This window comes from Strix uralensis, chromosome 10 (assembly GCF_047716275.1).
Source record: "Strix uralensis isolate ZFMK-TIS-50842 chromosome 10, bStrUra1, whole genome shotgun sequence".
Classification (NCBI taxonomy): Eukaryota; Metazoa; Chordata; class Aves; order Strigiformes; family Strigidae; genus Strix; species Strix uralensis.
The window spans coordinates 1340204-1363569 of NC_133981.1; the positions used below are offsets into that span (position 1 = coordinate 1340204).

The following is a 23366-nucleotide window of genomic DNA, read 5'->3' on the forward strand; positions in this document are numbered from 1 at the left end:
TCAGGCAGTTTTAAAAGGTTTGCCAGATGACGTGATCTTCTTTCCATCAAAGCCAGAGGAAGAACTCTCCTTGCTCAGCCCCATGGATCTCCCAGGACCAGGCCAGTGGCAGGTACATTTCAGGTGATCTGAAGTGATTTACTGGTGGCAGGGAAGGAGGAATTTTGGGGTTTTGAAGCTGTGAACACTACAAATCAAGTTATGTCATTGGCCTATATAAGATGAAGTATGACTCCTTCTGAGAGAGATTTTACCTATTTTTCTCCCTCAGTCCCTGTGGCACCGTGTTTATTTTCACATGCCATCTGATACTGAGGAGCCTGAGCCAAGGCAGTCTGAAGTCTCCTGATATCCAAGCATGGGCCAGGTCCTGCTGGGATGCGTAGCCATGAGCTAGGCATGCTCCTCGGAGCTTTCTTAGCCAGTTACAGTCTGCAAGTGGTTCAAAAGGAAGCTCTCAGTACAGGAAGACAGGCTGCTGACCTACAGGCTGCTACTACAGATGTAGACAGCTGTGGCAGCGTTGCATTCCCCTGTGTGCATCCCTGCGTCCCCGCTGCTGTAAGCACCCCACTGCCAGCAGAGACTGCAATCTTCCCTGCTCAGGCTGCTACAGACACAGCCTGCCTTTTCTGCAGTAGCTTATTTGCTTTCTATCTCATTTCATTGCTCTTAATTTAAAGTAAAAATAAAATGGGACTTAACGAGGCTGGGCTAGGAGAAGCTTGATAACTAACAGTGAGATTTTAAGTAGTCTGCAAAGCTTCAGAAACTGTGTTTGGGAGTATGTTTGACTATTGGAAGGAAACCTGAAGATGCTTTGATCACCTTTCAAAGCCTTTGGGTACTTTATGATTCTGGAAAGGTTTGACAGTTTGAGCTCCGTTTACTGCCAAGACAGAGGCCTAGATGTGGGGTTGGATTAATATTGATCCTATCTCAGCAAATACCAGGCATATTTTTTTTTCTTTAAACTGTTACAGATTCATGAAAAAAATCAAAGCAGCTGAAAATGAAAGACCCTGTGGACCATCTTTTCAAATATGCCTTCACCTGACCTTAATCTTGCTCTGATTCAAAGCTCAGTGAAGTCAGTCAAAAGAATCCCATGATTTAAGTAGAAAATGGATGTGGCTCTGTTCACAAACAAATGCCATAAACAAATCCCAGTGCGAGCCAATTATGTGCATTAATTGCATGAGAAGAATAGAAGCTAAATATATACACACAGAGCCCATTTCTTTTACAGTTCACATGTGCAGATCATTTTTCTTACATATCAAAACTAATTGAAATGGCAAAGTGCTCATTCACAGAAGGAGGGTGCACAAGTTTTTTACATATCCGATGACAGATGCCAGCAGAAGGAAAATGTATTTCTAAAATGTATTTCAGTGGTTCTTTAAGCAGCCTGGCAAAGGTCTTAGAGGTTTCTCTTTTTGCATTTATCTAAACATACTGGCAAGTATAGGAAAGGCTTACTTTGTGGAACAATTATATCATACAGTGTAAATTGGACTGTATCACAGTTAGAAGACAGGTAATTTAATAACGGTGCAAACTAGGGTCTATTTGCATTTTTTACAACGGAAAAGATTGTGAACTCTAATTGCTAGTATTTACATAAAACTCTGAAGTATGTATCCGTTTGGTGAGCAAATGCTCGTATGTAAAAGCTTTAATATCCCTGTCACTCAGCAGTGAAATTAAAATAAATTGCAAGTTGTAAACCTCTATAACTTTATGTCACCATTCCATTAGTTACTGCTTGAAACCAGCCTTCCCCATAAATTTCTCTAGTTTCAATTTCAACCACTACCAAGCAAATACCTGGGTATGTCCATACCCACAGAAAAAAAAGTTCATAGCAACCCATGGCAACAATACTGCACCACCTCCAAAATGGCCCCTGCACTACCACCCATATTCAATACCTGCTGAATCTGCAACCCCACTGAACCCTCATGCTAAAAGTGTTCAGCCTCTTGATGGTACAGATCAGTCCCAGGCACATACAGATACCTCGATGGGGGATGCAAGTTTCTTCAAGCTTCCTTACTGGAAGCAAGTGTAGATGTTTGCAGGCTTGTGGAGTATGCAAAGCCCGCCTCCGTGCACAGACCTCAGACACGGAAATTTCTGAATCTGCAGGGTGATCCTCTTTCCACACTTCTGGCAAACCCCATAGAGCTGCAAACAGACCCCCAGTTTGATATTGTTCAGAGGTTCCCATCCAAACTTCCTAATTAATTTCTCACAGTTCCTTTATGAACTTGATAGCAGGCACTGTAAGGAACCAAGAGGGCTTCACTCTAGGCACCAACGGGTCCTACAGCCTCCTCCCCATGTAGCTGCCCCACAGCTGACCCTGCATCGCTGTCTATAGGCCCCCTCTCCAGCACCTTTAAGGGTTCCCCAAGACACACATTCAAGTATGCCTGCCCACGGATTTCCCACGCACCCAGCTACCCAAAGCAGCCCAGTCCTGGCATTTCCACATCACCCATCCATCTCAGCGCCAAACTCCCTTCTCCTTCCTGCTCTGAGTGGGGAAAGGATTTAAATGTACCTTTCCGACGCCGGGAGCGGCAGGTGTCTGTGAGAGTGTGTGGGAGAGGGAAAGAGAGATCTCATACAGCAGCACAGAGCTTCTGGTGAGCACTGAGGTGCCAGGGTTATAAATAGCTCACGCTGGGCTCCTGGCTGGGACAAGGAGCTGCTTTAATGTCATGCACAGGGGCACATTAGGACGCGGCCGACTGGCACCGGTGCTGCTCTCCTTGCCCCCTGCCCGCATGCTGCCTGGCCCGCCGCCGGCCAGCCTCAGTGCTCCTCTGTGGGGTGGCACAGCCACCGCTTGTGTCAGTGGCCCACCTAAAGAATTATTTTCCCCCCCACAGACCTTGCCATGGGCACACAACCAGGCACGTCTCTGTGTCACAGTTATTTCTGGGCGACTGGAGCGGTTCCAGTGCAGGCAATGGTCAGATGGGCTCCCACCTACCGCTGAGGTCGGACTACCAAACCAGAGGAGATGCTGTTGACCCTATCCAAGTCACTCTCAAAAACAAGGCCACTGTCTCTACAACTGAGAGGAATTTCCCCAAACTGTTTCTCCTGTCCTGGCTAGATCACTAAAAGCTGAAGTTGTACATAAAATAAGGATTCCTGACCGAATATGAGCGTTATCTTTGTATTTTAATCAGACATAAGGCCTGTCTATCATCTTGCTTCTGTTGATGTAAATCAGAAACAGACCCACTAAATTGGTCCAGAATAGTGGGGTTGCACTGATTTACAGCAGCTGCAGATCTTGTACTCTGTAAATTAAAGGGGAATAGAGAAGTCTATAACACACTATTTATATCTCCATATGTTTAAGCAAAGATGGAAAAAAGATTAAGCAAAATTTAGGGTGATAAAATTGATTGATGTTGAGCCTATACTTTTAGTTGAGAAAGACATTAAGGGGTTTTCAGAATGTTCTTTTTAAAATGGCATTAATTTATTTATTTGCTGTACTAATTGGTTGATTGATCATAATAGTTTCTGAGAAAATTGAAAATGAAATGTATTTTCTTACCTAGATTTTTAGTCTGACGGTTTTATTACAGAGTTTTTCCCGAAGCCATAGAGGGAGTGTTCAGGAATGTTCATCTGTTAATAGTGATTTGCTGTTTTTAGGGGGAAAATTAAGATGTACACCATTTTAAAAAGCATATTTCATATAATTTGTGAACAAAACTAGGAAAAAAATCAAAGTAATTAAAGTTTACTCATGTCAGAAAATTTGATAGATCAGATTACGAAGATATATATTGTCTAAACTTCCAGATTGTTCTTATTAAAAGTTCAGCTTTATCTTAGAAATAAAAATATCCAATCTGATACTATAGCTTTCACAGAAGCCAAGATGGAACAGTGAACTGATGAAATGCCACAGCTGTGATAAAAATGGACCGTATCCCTAAATTGCCTTGTTCTCCTGTTACGTGGAAAAATTCATAGCATGGTGATGGTTAACATGGAGTGTTTATGTAATGAATTTTACTTATATGAAACCTCTCCACTACCACAATAATAATAATATTTCCTTTATGGGTGTGTTTCTTCAGCTAATTTCTATAATGAGCCTGTTTCACAAAAACACTAACTAATGCTTTTAAGACAAATTCCTTTTTATCGCTCATGAAATTCTGAATATTTCTCTTGCACTTCACTGAATTAACCAGGACACCCCGTCTTGCAGCAGGGCAACTGCTGAGCAGCTCTCGGCTGCACTTTGTAATTATACAAACGGAGTAACACAGCGGTGAATCAGGCCCCTGATATTTTTGCTAGAATTAAAAGCTTTCTCTGCTGTAAGCCAAGCCTGTTTTCACCTTCTTCATGTAATTAAGTCGTAATCCTTTCGTTCTGATATCATTATCTGTTGTCATGGTGATTTTAGTTATAAAAATGAATGGCTGAGAAGTGGGCGAAGACAAAAGTTTTTGCTGAACTTCCTTAAGTTAATGGCAAAGGGAAGAATATCAGTGGTAATACAACCAATGGGCGATCTTTTAACACAGTGTATTTTAAAACAATGATAAGAAGTAAGTCTCAGAGACAGAAGAGACACATTTGATGTGAATATATCAGTGTTTAGGACATATGTGTTGAATTTAATGTCTTAGAACAATTCTTGTATGGTACCGATCATACAGTACATTCTGGTGTTGCGTGAACAAAGACATTCCCTTCTAAATCTCAACTGCTAGTGATTCATCTATTGGAAAAACACCCTCTTTTTAGGAAAAACCTCTGACCAGCTTCCAAGAGTGTGTTTGTCTGAGCACAGACTTTGAGAACAGCTACGCAACATTTACAGTTCATCTGAAAGCAGAAAACCTGTTTTGAGAGGCAGGTGCATGCAAATTGCCCGTAGGTGAAGCTACGCCAGGGTTTGCAATAAGCAGACTCATAAGCCACAGTCAGTTATAGCTGAACTTCAGAAGAGACCCATGTCAGCTCAGTTAAACTCCGGGTGGTATCAGGACATGGTTTTTCTTTGCCAGCCCGGAAACACTGCAACCAACGTACTGCACGAAACTCATCTCCTCTGTCACTCTTGCTGTGGTTCTGTAGTTCATTCTCCACTGCCAAACGCATCGTTTTACACAGATGTGTCTTTTAAACGGTGGCACAACACTGTAGCTCGGAAGAGGAGAGCCTCATGCTTGACTCCGTGCCCACAGGTGACTCCCCAGCATGGCCATGGCTCTTCGCTCCTCCCGCCTCAGCGAGTCCCCAGTGCTCCTCAGCCTCTTTTCCTGGAGAGTGAGGCAGCCTCTGAGCTGGGGACCAGTACCTTGTGTTTGCTTTCCTTCCCACATGGGAGTAGTTCTGGATGTGGGTTCATCCACTTGGCACCACCTCCAGTCTGGCTGCAGCGGTGACGGCACCGGCACCACTCACTGCCGCAGCCTCTCTCTCCTCCCGGCACATCCCCTGCACACGGCTTTGGCATCCTCCCGCTCGGGCAGAGAGCTGCAGTGTTCAGGCCTGGATGGTGGGTCTGGACCACATCACACTAGGTGCTCTACAAATGGCAATTATTCTGTTTGTATTATGTTAGGACCAGTCTGGATACGTAGGGAGAGAAAAACCAGAAACAGAGAGATTTCCAGTTTAATCTTACTATCTCTTCTCTTATGTCAGTCCAATACAACATTGATCTTTTTTTTTTTCTTAGGGTAAGTGCCAACCTCTAGAGCAGACCAAGGGCAATCTTGAGCTCGCCTGTGACCACCAGTCCGGACCCAGCACCCCTGCAGTCCCTCTGAATTGAAATCTCTTTCTGGCTCTGTCGACCTGATTCCCAGGTTGCCTGACAGATAATGTGGCGTGCCAGCCACCCGCTGCTTTTTCATTTAAATAAATGAGAAAGTTGTGGCTAAATTAACACTCCAGCAGAGGTAATAAGGACCGACTCAGCTGCTGCCATGATGTATGCAAATTGCAGTTTCACACATTAGGAGCTAGATGTTGCTTAATTTGTAGATCTTTCTGTCTTTTAAATGAAAGAGCCTCCATCAAATTCAGGCGATCTTAAAAAAAAAAAAAAGGCAAAAGAAAGCCCCCAAAGTCAACTACTCACCAGTGATTCTAACTGCACCTACAGTCTTTCTTCTGGGATTTCCCTCCTGATCCCCTGATAAGCAGTTATTACTGAATTATACTGCACTGCCGGATGCTTTTAGGCAAAATATCTGCTGATTTCCAATGAACAGCCAGCCTGATTAAGGAGGTACTGCCAGCCCTTTGGTATTAACAGAAACCTGGAGTTTTTTGCAGTGGTGCCACAATCCAGGAGCTCAACATCCATCAGTTTTTTTCTCTGGAAATGAAACTGTAATAGCGCGAAGGAAGACCTGTGATAGCTGCTAGTTAATCGGACAGAAGGAATGGGCTGATAGGAGAGCATTTTTTCTCCTTTTAGATCAGTAGAGATGGGAATGGAGATGCAAAGAAGCATGTAACTGGATGGGGTTTGTGGAAAAGCTGTTCTGTACATTAGTTTTAGAGCTTTTTAATCTCTCTAAGCAAATTATGGATATAACTGTGTTAGGGTCAAAAAAATTTCTAAAGGGACACCAAAACTGAAACTCAGGAAGGGAAGTACATACTCAGAATAGCAGAACTTGGGGCCATTATGGCCACAGAAAGTAGAAATAACTCTAATGTTTCTCACAGAATGTTCTGCGAGAAGAACCAAAATATTAAAAACATTCTAAATCAGATTTTAGCTCACTCAGAAATGCTGCAGCCACAGGATATAAGGCTAAAAAATTATCAAAACTCATCTGATCTTTTCCAGGTTTTATTCAGAAAGGCAGAGGTTGCATTCTAAAATCCCATTCAAACGATTTGGGGTTTGCCTAGCTTTTTTTTTTTTTTTTTTTCTGTCCTGACTTACATGGTCAGTCAAGAGCTATTGCCACAGGTCTCTGAATGCCTTTGCAGGAGATGCTCTTCCCTCCACTCTGGTCACCAGTTCCTCCATGCTCAGTTCCTGTCCCCGGGTGTCATCTTCTTAGCCTTCACTTACCACTTTCATAGCCTGCAGATACCTTAGAGACCCCTGGCATGCCATTAGCAAAGAAATAACAGGAACTTGCCCTGTCTAGTCATTATTTGACTGCATGTGTTGAAACAAATTGTCACATGAAAATGCAAGATAAAAAGCCACAATGAATTTGTGGGCAAGAAACACTCAGGCTATAACCAAAATGCAGGGTCTGAGAGTGCTTCCCAATTCCCAGAAGTCAATTCATACCCAGGCTGGTTTCCAGCTCCCTGCTGAAGGCAGAGCTGGCATACAGCTTATTCCTTCTTGAGGAAAGGAAACCTGAACACTCGGGTGGAACGAGAGCTGCAGCCTGCCCTGAAATGAGCTACTGGGGACAGGGATTGAGGGAAAAGCCCCGAAGTGCCTTGATCCTGGTGTTCAGATGCAGCCTTGGCAAACTTGGTGATTTACTATTTGGGACACCAAAGAAGACCGTAATTCTGGCTGCTGTGACTTTATCTGTCACTCCGTACAAGCCCTGGCCATTCTCTTTGGTCTTTGTCCTTCATTGCTAAACCAGAATGATGATGCTTTCCTACCAGTCAGAGAGATTAATTAGTATTCACTAAGCTGCAGGGCCTGTGTGCCAATTGTGCAAATTAAAAAGGGTATCCATGTTTGTGTATTCCAATAAATTCTGTGTTTGCTGCAGCCCCCCTCCCCCCCCCCACCCCCCCCCCCCAACCTGGCACACAACAGTGCCACAAAAAATGCATTAAAAAATCCTTTCTTATGCAGTGGTTATGGTGAATGAATTACCAAATATGAAGCAAACTATGCATTGTTTTTCTGACAGAGGCAGTAATTCTGGGAGACACAGACTTCTCCCACCATGGGCACAAGGCATCTGTCCCTAAAGAGACAATGCTAGTTCGTACGTGTCCAGTCCTGAGCACTGAGCTGGAGGTGGCCCCTCCCTCCCATGCCCCACTGCCCCAAATGTGGCTGGCATTTGTAGTGTAGTGCTGGAGCTCCAACCCACGTGATGAAACCATGTCCCAGAGGCAGCCAGCCAGCCTGAACTGTCCATCCAGCCATGGCTGTCAAGGTATGGGGAGATAGATGGTCACGGGGAGCCAGGATGGACCCCCCAGCAAGGCCTCATCCTCAAAGACCTCAGTAAATGGCACACATCCTGACTCAGGCCAGGCACCAGATAGCCTCTTTCACCCCATGATGTGAGTCACCAGACTGTAGCTTTGTGAGTTCATCTGCAAGGGATCTCATGAATTAGGAGGTGAAAACTTGGAAAGATCTGCAATACTGTCACCCTTTTAATTAGCCATCTATAGTTGCCCATAAACATGCAGCTGGTATTGCTCAAACCTTGCAACTGAGCATAGCGGTTTATTCTAGAGTAGCAGTACATCATAGAAAAGGAAATGGGAATAAGAATCCTTCAAAAAAATTAAATTTCTTCTACTTCTGTCCACAAAAAAAGGATGAAGAAATGTAGCATCTTCCAAGTTACACCCCATGTGGAATCTTCCAAACCTCTTTCCATATGTTCCTAAGTGTTGAAAGCCCAAATGTTCTGTATCTTGCTGCCAAATTCTCTGGCTGACGTCCAACAGCTCTTACAATACAGTTGGGTATTGTCTAGTGAAAAAAAAAATCACCTCAGATTGATAATTAAAAATACATTTGATCATCAGATAGATATGAATGGCCAAGGGATGCTGTTCTGAATGAATCGCTCATGCTCACAGATTTCAAAGCAGCAAAAGGGTATTTTTCTGTTCTTACTGAAGTTGCCCCAGAAATCCTTGTTTGTTGCAGAAGAGATTTGAAACTGGCGTAGAGGTGGAGGCAGATGAGCCATGGCAGAGAATTATACTGCTGGGAGGCAGTCTGGGGGGGTATGTGTCTGAACTAGGCTGTACAGGGAGGTTTTGGACTCAGACAGACATCGCTAGATTGGTTTCACCCCTGCCTTGTTTCAGACTGAGCCCCACAGCATCAAAGCCTGGGAGTTTGTCCTTGTTTTAAACCCAGGCAGAGACGCTGCTGTAATCCCATCCCTACAGGGGCTGGGCACAGGTCTCAGGGTGGGACTGAGGACACACGCGTTGCTCAGCATCTCAAACACACTTCGTGGCACAGGAGGGGAAGAGATGCTTTGTGCTCTCTAGCTCAGGTGCTGAATGTTGCAGCCTTCCCTCTGCTGTCCTCTTCCTCAAAACCTCCCAAGGTCTGGGAATGATGGAAGCTTCATGCAGATATCTACATCCAGGAGCTGAGTGCTTCCTCTTGTGCCTGAAAGGGCAGCATCTCCAAACCTTAGATTTCCATTTAAAAAGTTACTGTAACTTCAGAGAAGATTCAGTAGTCTACTAGGAAGAGTCAACAAGTAAAAATCATCAACATGTGCTGGTATCGAATCATGGTACTGTGAGCCGGAAGGTTCCTGTGTGCAGGAGTTCAGGAAGCCCCATCGACAGCTCTGTAACAGGAATCTGAACAGACATTACCAGCCCACAGCAACTGCAGATGCTTGTGACTCCAAAGCACAAACAAAACCACAGATACTTTTGCTACATGGGAATCAACAACTGTAGCCAAGATATAATAGGTATCTTGTGTTGGAGGAAACAGGATGAGGGTTGAGGGGCCAAACTCTTAGATACCGTAACTTTTGATGTTGTTAACAGCGCATGCTACTAATTTACAATAAGATCAAATACAGAGGGTGTTAAAGGCCTTGAGGATTGAAGGTGTCCATCTCTAGAGCATGCGAGGCTCTGCTAAAAGTCCTTTGTTGTCCTGAGATACAGCAATGTCACCTTATATAGGAAATACTTTTGCCTATGGATGCTCTGTCCCCTTTTTCACTGCAGTGCTCCTCATTTGACATCCCCTTTCTCCAAGTGTGCTTCTGGGTTAGTTATTACATGCATTAATTCAGACTAGGAGGAAAACCAGTGTGTTTTCCTGCACTAGAAGATATAAAGTAAATTGTAGCAGATACTGTAAAAATTAAATAACTGAGAGGGAACAATTACAAACCAGGTGCAAACAGTAACGAATGTGGTGCTTAGTATGGAGTAAGTCCCATGTGAATTCCTGGTATTAGGGTGCAACACTGAGCACAACTGGGCCTTAATTTTGCTGGCCACTTAGTGCTACCACAGTATCTGTATAGGAGAGTGCTCCCAGGAGTGAGCAGTGCCTTTGGCACAAGGTTTCTGTAACACATGAAGATACTGCCTAGCACCCATACCAGGATGGCAGAGTATCTGCTAGAATTCTCTTGTTGTTCCGTACCATAATGCTTACTTTTTCTCCAACGCGCACTTTGCACTAGGGATGTTCTTTATTTTCTCTAGTACTACTCCTGATTTACATCAGTGTGAACAAGAGCAGAATCAGGCTTCCAGTTAAATAACTAATGCAGCTGTTTTGCTGAACCAGCTTCCTGGCTGGGAATGAATCCAGTCAGCTGTGGATAACAAACCCTGGTAATAGAGATTTCAAAGATTTCATACATTAGTTTTTTTCTTAATATTTGCAGAGTTACTTTTCTTACAAAATCTGCTAGGCAGATGTTAGGAAGCAATTACTGTACATGAATCAGAAGGAAAATGCACATCTTACACTGAACATGTGTGAGTGGACTGAGCAAAGAAACCAAAGATAAATGAGAAAAAAAAGCTAAGATAAATCTGAGCAGAATCTGCCAGAATTTGCTATGGGGTTATAAGGAAGCAACAGCACAAGGCAAGCTCATGAGCCACGCGTTCACTGCATATCCAAAAAACAAGCCTGCTACCTTTTCCAGCAACAGCAGAATTCTACTCACCGTTCATGGATAGAAGATGAAGTTAGTCCTGGATGGGCAGATGCAGTTTTCATCAACACCTAAGAGCCCTTCAGGCAGTTATGTCAGTAACCAATATGGGGGACAGGACTAAAACGTTGCTACATACACCCTTGTGCTCAAATGTCCCAAAGTATCCTTACATCACGGTGTACGATGTAAACAGGGCTGATCATATGAGTTAAAAGTCTTGCCTCCGTGTACAGAATTATTGTAATTTTTATATATAAATACAACCAATCTTCAAATGATGGTGGCAGCAGTAATAATGTCCCGGAGATTAGGACAGAAAGCAAAATTGTAGGGAGAATTTTGCCCCGAAGAATGTAGTTACCCAGGCTGTGGTTTTGTCCAGGACACAATACTTGCAAATCTGGGTAATCTTTAACGACTGAAAAAGTTACTGCTTCAGTTGTTCACAGTGCTCTGATGGAGAGATTTCGAGAGGAGATGAGAGTTAGTAATGGTATAATTGGGTAAACAAAATCAGGAGCATTAGGAATGGATTCTGCCCTCAGCTTGCCTCCAGCATTGAGCCCTACTTTTCTCTGTCCTGATTTCCCCCCCGTATAATAAAAATTTTATCCTTCCTTTCCAAAGTACTTTGAAATCTCAGGCTCAAAGTACTGAATTAGAATTAAATAAAATATCTCAATAAGTAATAGTAAAAATGCAGCATGCCTTTTACGGCATTTTCCATCACTAGCAGTTAATGCACTTCGTAGATCAGGTTGGTATAATTACCTTTACGTTGCAGTGTGGCTGGACCAACTGAGGCCAAGTAAGGAAATTATTCACCTGTACCATGAAAGCTTCCTTAAAATGCCTCTTAGGAGCATAAAGCAGACCTCCAGGTTGTGCTGATTTTTCACATATAACGTCAATTTAGTTCAAAAAATAAATTGCACATCAGTAACTATGGCCCTCTAAAATTCCGTCTCAGTGTTTATGAACCTATAAACACTATAAAAAGAAATGTTACAAAAGAAGCCTTTAAAATTACAAACCAGCCAGGATGTTTAATATTTCAAGTCTGAATTGCAATATAAAACCTCATTTTGAGAAATGCTATGAAAGCATTGGGGTTGGGTGCATTTTAGAACAGCATTTGTCATAAGAAAGAGCTTGAACATTTGGGTTGCCAAGGCAGAAACAAGCACCACAGACACATTTTACCCTTATGGGGATTCATCAAGGTTGTGCAGTGCAGCTGTTGTCTTAGTAAAAGAAAGTATCAGCCCCTGGCTGGAAGAAACAGAAACATAATTATGTTATGATGAGCTGGAAAACATGCAAAGAAAAATTGGAATGCAAAGCATGATAAATGATGCTTTGTCAATCGCAAAGCAGCAAGAAAACCAGGCGGCACAATAATAACTCTTCTCCAGTCAATGCTTCCAGTTTGGCTACCAAAATAAAGCACCACTCTAACCACGGCAGAATAGCTGTATCTTTTGTATTATTTAGTCCTGATACAATGACGCTGGGTTTGTGAAGTGGATTATGCAGTCATCCTTAGTAATAGAAATGAGGAAAGGAATGGTCGGGTACTTCTCAAAATTGAGACCATAATTCCATCCAGAGAAATTTTATAATGTTGTCTTATTCTGATTTTTATGCATATTAAAATTCAAAGCTTAGAACCTTTTCCTTTAAGACACCATTTAATTATGTTTTCTGCCATAAAAACCCTGTTTCTGCTGAGGTGACCAACATTTTATGAATAGTAATTTGGCTACATGCAGTCATATCGCAGTAAAATAGGAAATGCCATCCCGCAACAGACACGTTAATCTGTCTGTCCTCACAGTGACAAGGACAGGATTTCCCTTCCAGTGCCGCAGCAATGTGCTTGTCCAGGGTATAAACCACTGAAGTTTATTCTCGTGATGTGAGTGAATTCAGAGGGAAAATTGGACTAACTATATACCAGCACAGGAAACTTTTATTTAGAAACCAATACTGGACCAAAGATATAAAAAGGGACAAATGTTTAAAGAAAACCTTCTCATGATAAAGGGGAAAATTACTTTAAAAACCCCAACATTCAGGAGTAAAGGGAATGTGGTAGGGCTAACACATCCCCATGCCCCCAGAGAGCTGTGGCTGTGCCCTCTAGTGCCCGAGCCCTGCAATACTGAACTGCAATTTCTATAAACCAGGGGCTTCTGCACCTGAGAAAATCCACCCGCGAGCTCTTCTCTGCAGCACCCAGTGCGGACCAGCTCCCTTGCTGGGACACTGCTAAGGTTACACAGGTCCAGACGTTTGTAAAAAACATATTTATTTCCAAGGCAGAGTTATTCTCAAGCAAGAGTACTTCTAGAATAACTCTATCAACTTCCCCTCTACAGACAAAACTTTAGGGCAGAATTTCCACCTTTCTTTTTGAGTTTCCTACCTTTGGAGGATGTGTTTTATATATTTCATACTAAGAATGCCTTGGAATCCGGTATTAATACTCCTGTGGGTTTTTTAATTAAAGAAACCAAATGAACCACCAAACAAAACGGGTATTGCTTCTGTAATTAAAAACAACCAGCTCTCAAATTAGCATCTATGTAGGATGGGTCATCTTTTATACATCAGTTTAAAGGACTGAAACCTATATTCAAAGAGTGTATTTTTAAGTGTGTATTTTTGGTCCTGTCAAATAAGGAGCACAGGCAAGATACTAATCACTTCACTCGTATAGCTACTCTGCAGTCACAGCTTTGTAAGCGACTTCTAGTGACAGCATGATTTGCAGAATTTTTATTACCTACCAAAAAATTAGGACTATTTTTACCGCTGATTATTTTCATTTACATGGTAAAAATACTTTATTACTTGACTATAGTTTGCATCTAGGGGTATTAAACCACTTGTAGCTTAATCTAATAATTTTATTCCCACTGATTAGGGAAAGTGAAATTACTGATGGGCAACAAATCAGTGGAAGCCTGCAAGCAATTTCTGTGATGCTCAGATATTCCTGCGCTAACCCTTCAGCCTTTCTCCATTTCACTTGGCACTGATTTGTGAAGAGGTACATGAGACTGCAGAATTGCAGACCAATGCCAAACTAGTTTAATTTCTCCTGATATTATTAAGCTTAACCTGATCAGTAAAATGTTGTCCTTTAACATTTTCTTCCTCAACCCAGTTTGTCTGACACCAAGTTGATTTTTTCGGATGCAAGACATTAAAATTGTTATTTTACAGGAAAACGAAAGCAGTTTATCCCAGCCGCCACTCCTGTCTCATCCCTGTACATGTCTTACTCAGGAGTACCAACAGGCAAGCAAAGGCAGATTACACAAATAAGTAAAGCTGAATGACTGGACTCTGGCTAGGGATAAATTTTTAAAAATAGCCAAAGAGAAGGGCAAATCCAGAATGATGATTCTAAACTGACAGCTTTAGTGGCATTGGCTTCTTTGCTTTTCACTTGATTTTAATTCTTCCTCTTCATGCTTCATCTCCCATTGTTTCCCATGCGCTCTCTTGCTTGCACTGTTGCTCTCTCCAGCTGCTCCCTGACTACTGTAACTTCCAGCATTTTTCTGCTGGAGCGGATTCTTCCATAATCACATACTTCTTAGATATTTTATTATTGCGTCCTCCTCCTCTATTACTTTTTACCTCCTCCTTGTCAGCAAAAGTTCTCTTTGTAGTCCTGGTGAGCAGAATCCCAAATGGTTTCGTACCCACACCCAGTCAAATCCACTTCTGAAACAAAAAGACTGCAATTTAAGAGTGTGGTACCTTCAAGCAGAGCAGAAGGATCTCATACAGTCTATTCACTTTTGCATGCCAACAGGATATGATCCCTTAAAAACTCATTTTGTGAATGAAAGCCTAGCGACAAAGAAAATCCTATCCCATTCCCTTACCCCACCATCAGAACTACATGCTAGCCCGCTATGCTGCCTCCCATCCATCCTGCTCTTGCCCTTCTCTCTAGCCCCTTCTCTCTCTCCCCCCTTGCTGTGACAGCAAGTTTTCATTACATGTGTTTTCTCTGCCATTCCAGCAATTTATTATTTTCCTAAAATTTGCCTTATTTGAGGGCATAATCCTTTCCTCTATACCTTGGGAGTCAATGGAGATGCTTAAACTAAGCAGGGCTCAGCCTTTAATAAACCAAACACCTTTCCCTACAAGGCTTAAGCAATTACTGAGTTAGTGTAAAGATTCACCAAGTGTATTTCTATTTTTTATTAAGAAGTTGCTTTAGTTTAAACTGTATTTCCAAAATGTATTTCGCTCCACTGAGACAAGAGAAGATGTTACAGTCTCATAAATACTGCACACTCAGACATCCCTTTGATTTCTCACAGGGAGCTGGTGTGCAATAATTGCTCTGCTAAAGCCCTGTATATTGTTCGGATATCACCTAGGTGAATTCTTCAGACCCAGTCCAGTTTTCTCAGGTGGCTTTTCATTCGCCGCTTAAACTCATAAAATAATACAGTAACTAGTCAGTAGTTGCTTCTCATTCATTTGTGTGATGTTATCATGAGATGGAGGAGGGTGTGCTACCAATGAGAAGAAATGTCCTCAAATTCCTGGGGGCTCAGGGAAGCTGGGGAGAAGGGAAGGAGGGGCTGGCTGATCCCCCCTCCTGGGCAGTGGTGGGAATCTGGGCCTGGCAGAGCGTGTAGGCTGAACCGCAGTCCTGCTGCCTCCAGTATCAGCTACACCGAGGTTAACGGGAGTCATGTGTCTGTGCTGACCAGGGCAGGCTCTCAAAGACAGGATCTCACCCTCCTGCCCCAACAAAGGTCATTTTCTTTGACATGCTATTTTTAACCTGAATTTTAGAAAGAGATTTTTCCTTGTCTCCCCCCACCTCTCTGTGGCCCTGGGAACTGGGATATTCCCAGCACCACAGCGGGAGAGGAGCCTGTTCCTGGCATCAGGGAAGCAGTAAAGTGTTCCTGGCAGATAAACCATGAGCAGGGGAAGAGGCTTCTTTCCTTCTTTCTTTTCTTCTTAATCCGGTTATTATCTGATCTGTATCCTTTAAATAAATATATATGTCCTTGCTTCTTCCAACTCTGGAGCTGGCTTGTGATAGCTCTTTAATTCCACCCATCCGTGCTTAGACAGTAGCTGGCCTAGCAAATTGTACACCTCCAAGGACAGCTCCCAGGGCTCTGGTTAAGACCCCATCTGACCTAAATCTCACTCATTATAAACAACCATAAATGTTGGGTTTGGGGTTTTCTCCAAACAATAGCAGTTACAGGAATATGTAATTTTGCTTTTGCCATTTATAACTAAATTCCCCCTAGGGCATTTAATATAAATGACACTGAAAGGGAAAAAAATCTGGTTTTGATTTCCCTTTTATTTTTATATGGGTCATCTCTGAGGTTTTGCATTTATTGTTATTATTGTTAGCATATATTTCTTCCCTTTCCTCAGCCTTTGTTTCCAGGTTTGGACTCAGTGAGCAGCACATTGCTTTAAAAAATATTGTTAATAGCTGCTTCTTCTTAAAAAGGCCTGAGACCTCTAAGTATATGTAGGCATGTAAAAATTACAGTTTATAATATTATCCTGACGTAAAAGGAATCTGTGCTCTTAATATAAGCAATTTAAAAGTGCACAATAAATGCCAAGTGCTTACCAGTATTAAATGAGAGAACTCCGTTACCAGGATGCCTTCAGGCTGGGAAGCTATTTTAACTTTGGGGAACCTTGCTGTGACAGTTTTTAGACGTATCATACACCACCAAATAGATCTCGAATTACACAGTTGCTACACAGATAATCTATGGCGATTAGGTGCACTACTCGGTGATGTGTGTATAAATTATAGACTGTATTTATAAACTGCCTTTACCATGAGTGAGGGTGCAAAGCACGGGGCTCGGTGCCCCTCTGAACTCGCGGCTGAACGCCTCAATCCGGCGCGGCTTCGGAGTCCGGGGAGCCGCATTATCATCTCTAAATGCAAACGCTGGAGTTCGGGTTCGGTTCCGCGGGGGAAGCCCCGCCGCCAGCCCGCCTTCCCTGCCTCCCTTCTCTGCCCTCAGCCTCCAAAAGCCGTCCACGCTCCCAGGGACCACTCGTGGCCACCCGCGCCCGCTCCTGCGGCGGGAGCCCGGCTAAAGCGGCTTCGCAGCCGGCACCGGCACCGGGCGGCGAGGCGGCCGCCGCCCCCCTCCGCCGGGGGAGGCCAGCGGGGAGGCAGACGACGGAGGCTCCGCCGGTGAGCACCCACCCGCGGGCCGGGCAGCCCCGCACCGCCGCTGCCGCGGGCCGGCGGATCCTCCCCTCCACCCCCCACCTCTCCCCGCCCTGCCCGCCGCTCCCCCCTCGCCGCCCAGCCCAGCCCAGCCCAGAGCCCAGCCCAGAGCCCAGCCCAAAGCCCAGCCCAGCGCTGCCCCCCCGCTGCCGCCGGGCCGCACCGCGGTGGGGTGGGGGGGTGGAAGCGGGGCGGCTGCCCCCCTCGCCGCGGGCGGAGGGTGCGTGTGCGGGGCTGGCGACCTGGGACCGCGTCGGTGCTTGGATCCTCCTCCCTCCTCCTCCTCCTCCTCCTCTCCCCGTCCCCTCCCTCCCGCTCCCCGCCTGGCAGCGAGGGGCTGGGGAAGTTGCGCTTCCACGCGAGATGGCTTCGCAGCGGGGATCGCTTTGAGAAAAAGGTCTCCCCCTCCCTCGCCTCCCCCCGTCGCCGTGGCCTCCGAACAGTAAGTGGCAGGAAGGAAGTAAAGTTGCAAACAACCTGCAGCGGCAGGAACTTTCTGAGCCGCTCCAGCTGCATGTGTTCAAGGTGCCTTTGATGTGTGTGCAGCAGCTTCTGGAAAGTGGACTGCAGCCTTCCCGCTCGTCAGCCCTCCCTCTCCCCCACCCTTCCCAACCTCCCCTCCCACCACCGCCACTTCAGCCCACACACGCAATTTGTTTGAGAAGGAAAAAAAAAAAAAAAAAAGTGATGAACAAGAAGTGGTGAATTACCCAAGCGACTTTCCTCCACGAGCGAGCGAGCCGGGAAGAGGAGCCGCGGCGAGCCCCGCGCTGCCCGCCCGCCGCACCGGAGCCGCCCGGGGGGGACCCGCCGGGCCCCCCACCGGGGACCGTGGGGGCTGCGTGGTTGGCGGAGTGTGAATGCATCTCCGCAGCGGGATGCTAAAAGCCTTCTCTGCTTGCGTTTGACTTGCGATGCCGGCTCCTCACTAGAATGCAAACCCTTGCACAGGATGAAAACAGGTTTGTTGCAAATTCTCCTGGAAATGTTTCGTTCCCCGCCGCCGCCACCTTCCTGGCTGAGATGTCAGGGAAGATCTTAATGATGGCACGGTGGCAGATACCTCTGCTGCGTCCCCTCCGCCGCTCTTTGGTGATGTTAAGGCAGAGATAAATCTTTTATGCAGCTGTCTTTTCATATCTGTAGTGGTTGCTGCACAATCTGCACTTGATTGCAGCTAAAATATTCTTTTTAGGATCCGTTTCACAAAATGATGCAAAATAAACACAGATGGGAGAAGTGGGGGAGAGAAAGCTGTAATGAAGTACTGATGGTGGCTTGATCTTCCCTCCTTCCCCCCCTCCAGTGCCCTCACACAAAATGTGAGCCTTTTCTGAACACAAAATGTTACATTTCTGTTTTAAAGCAGTAAAGATTTGGGGGGCTTTTTGGCTGGAGCTTTGGAGGGAGACCTCCATCAGTGGTGTTTGTCTCACTGGCTGACTCTCTTGAATGTCTGTGGCTACCAAGCCCATCAGCCTCTCACTTGCCTTCACCTGTTTTAAAGTATGTCTTGTTTCTTCCAACACCTTGCAGGTCATTCCTCCAGAATGCCAGAGGAAAGTTCTCCAAAGCGGAGTCCTCAAAACATCCCATACAAGGACCTGCCCCATATCGTCAATGCTGATGGGCAGTATCTCTTCTGCAGGTATTGGAGGCCAGCAGCAACTCCCAGGTGAGCACTTTCAAGCAAATGTCCTTTTTTACTACCAGTAAATAAGACTATTAGTGTAATTATTATTTATAGCTTGACTGGTATTACAGGGCTGTGTGCATGGAGCTTTACAGAGCCACTAAGAGAGATTCTCTCAACTGAGAGAGCCCCTACTGCAAAGACTGTATTCTCCAAACCTTTCCTCACTCTAGCCAGCCTTACAGATATAAACCATGGAGTTACTGTCATGTCACGCACGGCTACCGCGTGGCACGTGCAGGTGGCTGATGCCTGTCGGCAATAAACAACTATCCTCAAACTAATAGCACAGGCAGCCAGGGAGGGACGGGGTACGGGCTTAGGGATGTCTGCTCTTGCTGATTTTCTCAGTGTCAACAAATTAAACATCAGCATCTGACTTCAGTTTCAACAGTAGCAGATGAAATCTCAGGGCAACAGGCAGGATATGGTTTGACTGCATTGCTTTTTGACTGTTTGGGGTTTTTAAATTATTTATAGTTAGTAAATGATTAAGGGAGCTCTTTCACTGGCAACTGTGATTTCAAAACTGACCTCGGTAATAAACACAGACAAGGAACCAGAGAGAAAAAATTCTCTAATGTTTTTGTCATAATTTAAATAATCCCTTTTCTGTAATAGCTTTCTGTGCTGATTATGATCTGCTATAGAAAGCTGTTTCTGTTCCTCCCATAGTTATGATCTTTCTTCTTCCCCCCAGTAGCTGCTGTCTTGGAATGTGTTTATGCTGCCACTAGTTATATAGGTAGCTACTTCATAAAAATCTGGATATTGTTTTCTTTTTCTGCAAGCCAACAGGAAAAGCTATGTTGATTTTATGCAGCTAGAAAACAAGTCACAGGAAAAAGTTGTTCAAGCTGTAGTAGGGAGTTAAACTTTTTCCTTGACCACCCAACAGGTTAGACATCATCCTGTGTCCAAATCAGCCTGCAGCTGTGCTGAGGGATGGGTGCGGGTCCGAGTGAGCTGGCCTTGGGTTTTATACCTGCCAAACTAAGGGGCAATGGGAGTAACATAGAGGTGGGAGGTGGACAAGCACCCAAGTACACTGTCCGCGAAGGGGAGGACAGTGCAGCCACCCCACTGTAGCTCCATTGCGCTGGTTGGGCTCCAGGACATGAGTCTTGGTTTGATATCACCCGGTCCGCAGAGCATTTTATAGTTACTTCTACTCACTGCCTTTCAGAAACAAGGAGGAAAGTTTTTGGCACTGATGCTTTACATAGTCTTTGTGCCAACCTGAAGATTTCCTCTACAGAAGAAAAAAAATGCTATCAAAACAAGCTTCTACCGTGGAACCAGGCTGTCTCGTATTATAATGCTAATTAATCATTAACTGCCCACAACGTTCTTCATCCAGTTGTGGAATTGCTTTCTTTTTTCATGTTTTTAATTTCTTAGCAAATTAGTAGTGAACGGATGGGACTTAGATCCAGAAATGAAAGAGTGGTAAAGAGCTGAGAGTTAAAACTTGGTGTCTAAGTCCTCTGGGTAGTTAATTTTTTTTAGGGCTCTGTGTACCAAGCAGTTAACTGAGAGTGAGCTTGCCCTAGTTTTGTGACAACAAAAGTGGATGGGGATCAGTGTTGCTCATTTACAAGTGGTTCCCAAGTGTGTGTGTGCGGGTGTGTGTGTTTGCATTTACCTGTTTGTGTATAAGGAGGGGGTGTACTGTTTATTATTAGCTCTTTTGGCATTGTTATGTATGAGAGAGATGGTAAGTGACTGAATAACAAGTTGGTGCCTGGATCCTACAGTCAAGGATGCTCTTGAAGTGCTTTGATAGGCAGACCAAAAATACATTTTTTTTCCCCCCTCTCACTTTTCATAAGTAGCTCAGCTTTTTCTGCTTCATATGTAGAAGCTCAGCAACTTTCATCTAATTTTAAATGTTCAGCAAAAGTGATCTATATATATATGTATAGGGAGAGAAAGAGAGACACCTCAGGGGACTTTTGCAGGCCTGTCACAATTTATTCTGTTTCAAATACTGAAGGCAATTCTTTCAATCTTCTAACTCAATTGTTGATTCAGGTTCAAATTTAACGCTAATGAATGATGCTATAGCTGTCAAACGGTGGGATCTTTCATTGATCCATTATCATCTAATCCCAGCTAGGGCCACAGAAATACCTCTTCGCTGCAGATGCCCAAAGGTTATCACTGACTTGTCTTCTATTAGAATAGAATTTATCATCCTTGATCCCTCCCCCAGGAAGGGGAAGAAACCGAGATATCTGCCAAAGGAAAAATTAAAACGTGGCCCTAGCCTGGGGCTGAAGAGCAAACAATGGCTAGGCAGTCTGTGAGAGTGGGGCCAACCGACAGACATCGCCCCTCGGAGTTGGTGCTTCTCTTTTATCTCCTCAAACAGACCCACAAAGGTGGATAAAAGCTGTGGCAGACTAATGTGCTGTAGCATATTTTAAAAACAAAACAAAACACAATTTGCCAGGAAGATGGGGAAATTTTGTGAGGCTCTTTGGCTTCATGCTCACAAATACTCGGGCTCTGATCCTGTGTGGTGTTGATCTGACTGATCAGCCCATACTGGTGCACATATGGAAGCTTTGTTGTAAGTGCCACCGAGGCCAAGGTTGTCCTGTGAGTGAAAGGCACCTATTGTGAGTTCCTCAGCAGGGTCCGCTTTGTTTCGAAGGGGGGTTTAGGTGATTACTTCACAGGAAGCTGACACACAAAGGCACTCAGATGTCATAATGATTAGATGGGGTAGATAGAGTAGGTAGTAATGGGACTAAAGCAGGAGGGGAACAGTGTTTTCCACTTGTTTTTTGGGTGGGAAGTCACTCCCGACAGCAGAGCTGGGGACTGGGTGTCTTCATCTGTTGCTGCAACGCAGGAGGGACTTCCCCAGCCAGCAGCCCTGCAAGCTGCCCAACTTGTTGGGCCAGTTTCATCTTAAGATATAATTAAGTGGTCTTGCTGAATGCAGCAGGGAAGAAAAAGCAGTATGTTCTGGTGTTGTTTTCACAGATCGTGCCAACAGCAGGATTTGTGGAGCATAAAAACAGGTGACTCTTTGGCACCGAGAGCTCACGAGTGAATGCAAAGCTTAAGATCTGGGCAAGGCAGGGCATTTTCAGGACCATGTAATGTTGTTTGGAGGAAGTAAATCGCTGGTACCAAACCAAATTGATCTCATGCCTATAGCATGTCCCAGTAGCCAAGAAAATCCTACTTAATGGGAAAACGGTCTTTGTATAAACAAAAACAGCTCCATGCAAGGCTAAAACCTCTGCCACCATCCTGAGCAGTCTGAGTCAAAATATGAGGTAATAGGAGTGAGGAATTAAGAAACCATGCTGTGTTCCCAGCCCTCAGACAAAGCTGCTAAGAATAGAGGTGGGATGAGGAAGGGGAAGGAAAGTTGGGAGGAGAAGTCGAGACATTTCCTCTGAGGCCCCTAAAGGGCCTGGAGAAGTTCAGAGATGACCTTCTTTTCCTCTCTGTTCTGTATCCCTATAGCCTCTTCTGGATGCTTCAGCTGTTCCTGTCACTGCTTAGATAAACACAAACCTTTTGTTCTGGGACACTTTCAGCCCCTCTCCTTGACCTCAAATAAACCCTGTATTATTTATTGACCCAGAGTAGGTTTTTCAAAGGTGCTAATAGCCTGCAGCCACCAGTGGCTTCAGACAAAGTGATGCTCAACTCTCTCCCTGTAGATCACCCACTCTGGGTTGGAGGCCTGGAGCTTGAGACACTTGTAGTTAGAGGATGCTTTTGAAAATGTGGGTTCCAGACATCATTGTATCTGAGCTTCCTCATGTGTCAAACAGAAGTCATTCTCTGTCTGTTAGCATTATGCTTGTGGTCTCTAGGTGCACGTAGATGATTGCCAGGAGCTGAAGCGGTCTGCCTGAAGAGGCTGCCTGAAGCTGAGACGTGTGTGGGTCACACGTGTGTTCCTGGTCGATTTTTAATGTACACTAAAATGAGTTGGCTCAACTTTAGATGTCGTGACCATGGTTTAAGTGAACAGAGTTTCAATCGTCTGAGTAAACAGTGTCTTTGTAGGAGTTCTTTCAGTTCTACACCTGACAAGTGTGATTAAAAATACAAAACTAAACAAAAAGCACCCGCTTTTCTATTTACTTTGTAAATTTGTTTTACTCTTTGAAAAATGCCTGTCGTTCATTCTGACTTGTTAGCAATTAATGTTAGCCAAGCCAATAAGGAGCAAATATATTTCTCTCTTCCCCAAGGATTTTGCAGAAGCACCTGTGGTGCAGAAATACAAACTGCCTTTATATTTGAACTGGCCCTTAAATTGTGAATATTGCTTGCTGATTTTGGCACCTCATTACCAGCATTTCCATGGCTTTTCCAGAAGAACAGCACAGCTCCCAGCATGAGCAGATGACAAAGTTGAATTTGACTTTCAGACCCTTCCAAAATGAACAAATAAATAAATAAACAAACCAAAATGAAGTCAAAGCAAAGGGAATCAAGTCACTAATTATACTGTGTGGTGTTAATCTCTAGG

General features: G+C 44.3%; 2 protein-coding genes across 10 annotated transcripts in view; one reads left to right on the plus strand and one right to left on the minus strand.

Moving 5' to 3' along the window:
• Positions 1–17759, minus strand: part of KBTBD12 (kelch repeat and BTB domain containing 12) — a 57274-nt gene extending 39515 nt beyond the window's left edge. The window contains exons 1-3 of one of the 4 annotated variants that reach the window (XR_012630204.1): positions 17644–17759; positions 10911–11354; positions 8428–10566 (exon numbers count right to left, since the gene is read on the minus strand). The gene's annotated coding sequence lies outside the window, so the exon portion shown is untranslated. Of the gene's footprint in view, positions 1–2569; positions 2643–8427; positions 10567–10910; positions 11355–16761; positions 16974–17643 lie in introns of those variants that run through there. The other 3 variants (XM_074878785.1, XM_074878783.1, XM_074878782.1) reach the window with 3 other exon arrangements.
• MGLL (monoglyceride lipase) overlaps positions 1–23366 on the plus strand; it is a 115301-nt gene that overhangs the window by 30836 nt on the left and 61099 nt on the right. For 3 of the 6 annotated variants that reach the window (XM_074878799.1, XM_074878793.1, XM_074878794.1), the window contains one exon: positions 18703–18841. In XM_074878799.1, coding sequence (XP_074734900.1) covers positions 18703–18841 — 139 coding nt within the window. Of the gene's footprint in view, positions 1–17108; positions 17131–17315; positions 17609–17876; positions 18129–18702; positions 18842–23366 lie in introns of those variants that run through there. The other 3 variants (XM_074878798.1, XM_074878797.1, XM_074878795.1) reach the window with 3 other exon arrangements.